Source organism: Panicum virgatum, chromosome 6K, assembly GCF_016808335.1.
Source record: "Panicum virgatum strain AP13 chromosome 6K, P.virgatum_v5, whole genome shotgun sequence".
NCBI classification, from domain to species: domain Eukaryota; kingdom Viridiplantae; phylum Streptophyta; class Magnoliopsida; order Poales; family Poaceae; genus Panicum; species Panicum virgatum.
In genome coordinates this window covers 4,946,206-4,951,939 of record NC_053141.1, presented here as the reverse complement: position 1 = coordinate 4,951,939, position 5,734 = coordinate 4,946,206, and the positions used below count along the sequence as shown (strand labels likewise).

The following is a 5,734-nucleotide window of genomic DNA, read 5'->3' as shown; positions in this document are numbered from 1 at the left end:
CCAAATGCATCGCGACGGACGCGTGTTCGTAGGTCACCGCCAACGCAAAACGCGGGCCTTTGAACTAGGCGACTTGAAATCACCAACGCAGGCTCGGAGCCTTAGTTCTTAAAAGATCATGAGGGTCACACAATATCCTCGTGCCGGCCAAGCATCATCCCACTTCCCACTCCACTGTTGACCATATTTCTTCCAGTACTTTCTTCTGAAGTTCTAGCATTTTCTTGGAAACTTCGTCAAGAAGAACCGAAAACATGGGATTTATGCCGATTGGCACAGAAAAGGATGCATGTTCAGCTATTTTATTAGAAGGCCCCCCAAAAGAACAAGATTACATTTTGCACGCATATAAACAAACAGTGAAACAGCTCCAAATCACCAGCTGCCTAGGTCAAACAGAAGCGTTTCACCTTTCAACAGGCTTTTAGCTTGTCATTGGCAGCATTATTGTCCAGGTAACATAGTTGACAAGCAAACCAATAAATCCCCAGTGCATCACAAATTGTAAAAACTACAGTTACATTTCCATGCTACAGCTTACAAAAGATACCAGGGATGGTGCTGCATTTCGGCAAGAAATGTTAAGATCATGCCTTTTTCCACCATCAAAGATTTAGCCTAAGCCTTTCAAGAATACAAAAGCCGTATAATAAAAAATGACTAATAAAATTGCCTATAGCTATTGCAAAACGTCCAGTTCATTTGGTGTTTTGCTTGCAGTGACTTGACTTTCATTAGCTTCAAAGCGATGTTACACATGTCACGACACATTTTGCTCAAGTCCACCACATGCTGTATGCAGTATTGTAGAAGTTTTTACCACTACAAACTAAGTTTTCATCACTGCAGTTTGCATCAAAATTTCCTATCGCCAAGCACGGTGTCCTACCAAGCCTTGTGCAATAATCATCGGCTATTGGCTGTTTGAGCTTTGTTCAGGTTTGCAAGCTCCTCAATCAGCTTCCTCTCATCACTGCTCAGACGTTTCGGAATCTCAACCTGGACACGCACCAGCTGGTCTCCCCGAGCATTTGACTTCCCAAGAAGTGGAACACCTTTCTTGGACATCACCAGAGTTGTGCCTGGCTGAGTCCCTGATGGTATCTTAAGGTCAACCATTCTATCAACAGTGGGGACTTTGACGGTTGTCCCAAGAATTGCATCAATGTAAGAAACCTTGCATGTGTAGAGAATGTTTGTCCCATCTCTCTTAAGAACAGGATCTGAGAGGACATCAATGAAGACATAAAGGTCCCCAGGAGGGCCTCCTCTCCGGCCAGCATTACCCTCAGACCGGACCCTCAGCCTGCTTCCAGAATCCACTCCAGCAGGAACCTTCAGACTGATCCTCTTCGTCCTTCGTACTCGGCCATCACCCCCACAGGTGTTGCAAGGAGTGGAGAATTCGCCAGTGCCACCACAAGTATTGCAGGTGGAGACTTGCTGGAAAATTCCAAGTGGTGTTCTTGTGGAGGAGACCACCTGCCCCTGACCCCCACAAGTTTTACACGTCGTCGGCTTTGTACCCGGCTTGGCACCAGTTCCATCACAGGTAGTACATCCTTCCAGTCTGGTTATCTCAATCTCTTTCTCTACACCAAACACTGCTTCCTTGAAATTGAGTACCAGATTGTAGGTCTCATCATCACCTTGCATTGGTCTGTTCCGAGCAGCACGACCACCGCCGCCCATTCCACCAAACCCTTCAAACAGTGACTCAAAGAGATCAAACGGGTTTGAGTAATCCTGCAGGAAACAAAATTGATATGTCAAAACAATCCAATGATCCTACTGATCAAACATTTGATATAGAAACCATGTAGGAACACTTACTCCTGTTCCCATGCCAGCGCCCTTCAGACCTGCTTCTCCATATTTATCATAGATTGCTCGCTTCTCATCATCAGACAAAACCTACAACAGCCATCTTTACTATGTAAGCTTAGAGAACTGTGTAACCATTTTGGGAGTTGTGACTAATGGGCCCAACCTCATAAGCATTGCTGATATCCTTGAACTTTTGTTCAGCACCAGGATCTCTAAAACAAAATAAAAAATAAGTGCTTTTATTATTTGACTAACTAGAAGAGAAAGAAATTTAATGTACAAAACAGATAGGTATCATGAGTCATGTACAGGTGGCTAAAAGCAGCTGAAATCAACAAAATGGTTATTGTAGCTGAAAAAGTGATTCTTGCATTGCGATAGCCAACTCACTTGTTCACATCAGGATGATAGCTCCTAGCAAGCTTCCGGTAGGCTGGAAAAGAAAAGGATTCAGGACCAAAACAGAAAATAAACAATGCAACATCATGCATGTCTGTTAGTATCAGGTACTACTCTAACCATGATGCTTTCAAATGACAAAAAACTTCTTAATGGTCAGCCACATAGTAGAACCAAGAACATCACATTTTGTAGATTCAAATGATCAAAGGGCTGTTCCATGCTACGATAATCATAAATTAGATGAAATGGTAACAATTCAGAGGTTTTACACAGTTGCCCCAACTTTGGGGCCTATTATGAATTTTCCCTCCTTTTCTCATTTTGCACCATTACCCCTACTGTTTCCAAAATGTTTGCACCAGTGCCACTACTTTTTTTTTTTACAAATCAGGGGCAATGGTGCATTGGTGCAAACTGAAAATAGAGAAGGTAAAACTCATAGTTAGGCCTCAAGTGGGGTTCATGCAGTTGCATCGAACAATTCAGCCTTTTGAAGAACTGCATTATACTTCTGAGTGCTAGGAAAACAACACTAAAGTTCAGTTACGCCTAGATTACACCTAGGCATACTTATTTACTTACACAAAAGTGCCTTTGAAGACAAATCCACACATGCCATTTTATGTTCTCAATAAATATTTTAAGAGTGATTGGTAGTCCAAGCTTCAAAAGTTTGACCGAGTCTTCTCCAAAATGTCATATATTTATGACCAAAGTAAGTAGTAAACAAGTGATACATATCTTAAGTAATTGTTGGGGTTCTTTTATAAGAGCACTATATTATGGAGCAGCATTAAAATGGAAGTTAGAAGCGACAATTGCAAGGATTTGTATGGTATATTACATGATAACTAAAACCAACAAAAAAGAACAGGTAATAAATTCCTGTAATACATAACTAACAAACAAAACAAGAATGAAATGAAAACATTCACAGAATGAGCAACCAAATACAATATACTAACCACTCTTGATTTCAGATTTACTAGCATTTCTTGAGACACCAAGTACGGAATAGAAATCCTGCCATTTGGATATTCAAACCCATATCAGTATGGAAGAGAGTTTTCAACAATAATACAAGCAAAGAAGAAAGACAAAAGAATAGCTTACAGCTTCAGCTCTGACAACAAAACGTGAACCCCTTTTCTGGCGAAATCTTGATGATGGTACATGGTTTAGTCGTTCGGAAGAGGTCTGTGAATGCAAACTATAACTAGATGACACCAGGTGTTTACCTCTGCCTCTTGTACTGCAGAAACAGAAACAGTAAAAACAAACTCAGTTTGATGGGAAAATTTATGTGCATGGTTAGTAGAATATTAATTTGAACATTATTAGAAAATTTTGTTGTTACATGCAACCAGATTTTTGAGAAAATATCCAAGTGCATCTTGCTTAATTGCCTCCACCATATTAGGTGTATGTTACATTTTACTATTTTAGCTTAGAAAATTTGATCAGATGACAAGAACTGATAAGAAATGTGGAAGTTTAGAAATCAATTGCAGTGCACAAACCATCGGTTCCACCAAGGGCCTCCTAAAGCGAAACACATGCTACCTAGTACTACCAAACAATATCCCAATCGTGGGCACACATACCCATTTCTTGGTGCCAGGAATCTTGCATCAGCAGCATAGGCAGCCCTTGCGAGCGCAGGCGACCCAGGTAGCAGCCGAGGCTTTTCACCGAGCTGGGGAACCAAGGCGCCGCTGAACTGTACCAGCGCCATTTAACGTCTCCTGAGTTAACTGCAGGGCTTCAGCCTACCAGCTGCAAACATCACGGAAGGTAGAGTTAAGGGTTTCGCTGCATTAGGCATTCCAGGAAAACAAGCGAACCGATGACTGCCGCACAACAAACAAAGCATCCCCAACTACTTGCTAACAATCAACACGACTCAGAACCCAGGTCAACTAACGGGAGCTCGCTCATTCGGAGGAGCCCGCGAATTAAACCAACACCGGCGCGCCACCGCGCGGGCGCGGACCGCCCGACGGTTTTCGCGAGGAGAATCGGAGGCGGCAGGTGCGATACGTGCGCGTGCTCGTGACGGGGCCAGATCCGAATGAGCAGAGGAAATAGCTTGGCTTAGGGTTCGGGGCGCTCCGTTTGGGAGGAGGGGAGGGGGGCGGGGCGTACCTGGTGGGGCGGTCGTCGCCGGGGAAGGGGTGCCGACGGGCGCCGCGGCTCGCTCGCCCGGTCGGCGCCGCCAGGGAAGGAAGGCCACGAGAGGGGCGGAGGCGGGCGGGGAGATAAGAGAGGCACCGCCGCAGAGACGAAGAGAGAGAGAGAGAGATGAAGAGAAGAGGTGGAGGGGAGGGAGGAAAAAAAATGAGGAGTGGAGGAGGAGGGTGTTCTCGAAAAGTGCAGACGGTTCTGCTGCTCACACTTGCTTCCACTCCTGGTGGGCTGCTTGGCACAGCCGATCCAAGCCCATTGAGGAGGCCCGTTTGCAATTGCAGAGAGAGGGGGGGGGGCAAATGTTAGGGGTCGCTCGGTCTACTGGTAATTAAATCATCGCACAAGATTTAATAACTATTTTTTGTTTTAGAACAATTTTTTTTCCAAACAAATTTTTGTATTACTAGAATAATTAAAAAATTATTACGGAACAAAATAAATTTGTTTTAGAACAAATTTAACTATGAGCCGAGAGACCCCGAGAGAGATTCAGAGACCTGGGCCGGAGGATTTTGGGCCCTCATTCTACCGCAAATTCTGGCCCACAGTATTAGGTAGGAGTATTAGGTACTGGTACTTTGACACCCTTCCAGATGCTTTTGACCAGGCTCCAACTTGGACGTCGTCAGTTATAGGTGGTTTGTCTCCATTAAGAATGTCGTCAGTTTATTGCAAAAGCATCTCTAAGAAGAGATTCCTTCTGACTCTACACTGGCCTTGGTAGTCATTGTGAAGGCATTTTGCAGAGAAGCAACATCAGCCTGTCCAATGGATCAGACTCAGGGCGAACATCAAGGCTTCGTTCTTTTAATCTTTTTTGTTTAGCAAAAATGAAACATGGCAGGTGCTCTGGCTTTTCAATCATTAATTACAGCTTATATATACTCTGTTGAAACTTGAAAGAAGATGACCAATCAGAGACCACAATCTGCGTGTCGGACGTAAACAAATCAACAAAGAATGCAGTATGACTTTATTAATCTACTAGTATACAACTGGAGCACCTCCACCATTGTTAATAGCACGCGGTGTGTTTGGTTAGATTTTTGGCGGTGGCTTTTGGCACCAAAAGCCAAAAGCTCAACTAAAGGGTTCAAAAGTCAGATGTGTTTTTGCCCAAAAACAGTTTTTATTGCACTACAAATCTAAAAACACTTCTCACGATGTGTTTTTGCCCAAAAGCAGTTTTTATTGCACTACAAATCTAAAAACACTCCTCACTCTGCTTTCATTGACTTTTAGGCTAAAAATCACCCACCTCCACGGGTTATGAGGATACCAGTTCACGTTCTTTTTTTCATCATTCCCTCCCTCTCAC

General features: G+C 43.6%; 1 protein-coding gene across 1 annotated transcript; it reads right to left on the bottom strand.

Moving 5' to 3' along the window:
• Window positions 1-404: 404 nt before the first annotated feature.
• Window positions 405-4,626, bottom strand: LOC120711376 (chaperone protein dnaJ A7A, chloroplastic). Its single transcript, XM_039996867.1, has 8 exons — window positions 4,375-4,626; window positions 3,834-4,005; window positions 3,343-3,481; window positions 3,195-3,252; window positions 2,218-2,260; window positions 1,991-2,039; window positions 1,834-1,914; window positions 405-1,746 (listed from the first exon to the last, which is right to left on the bottom strand). The coding sequence occupies exons 2-8, from the start codon at window positions 3,962-3,964 to the stop codon at window positions 907-909; spliced, it is 1,341 nt and encodes a 446-aa protein (XP_039852801.1). The 5' UTR covers window positions 3,965-4,005; window positions 4,375-4,626; the 3' UTR covers window positions 405-906.
• Between the last annotated feature and the right edge of the window lie 1,108 nt (window positions 4,627-5,734).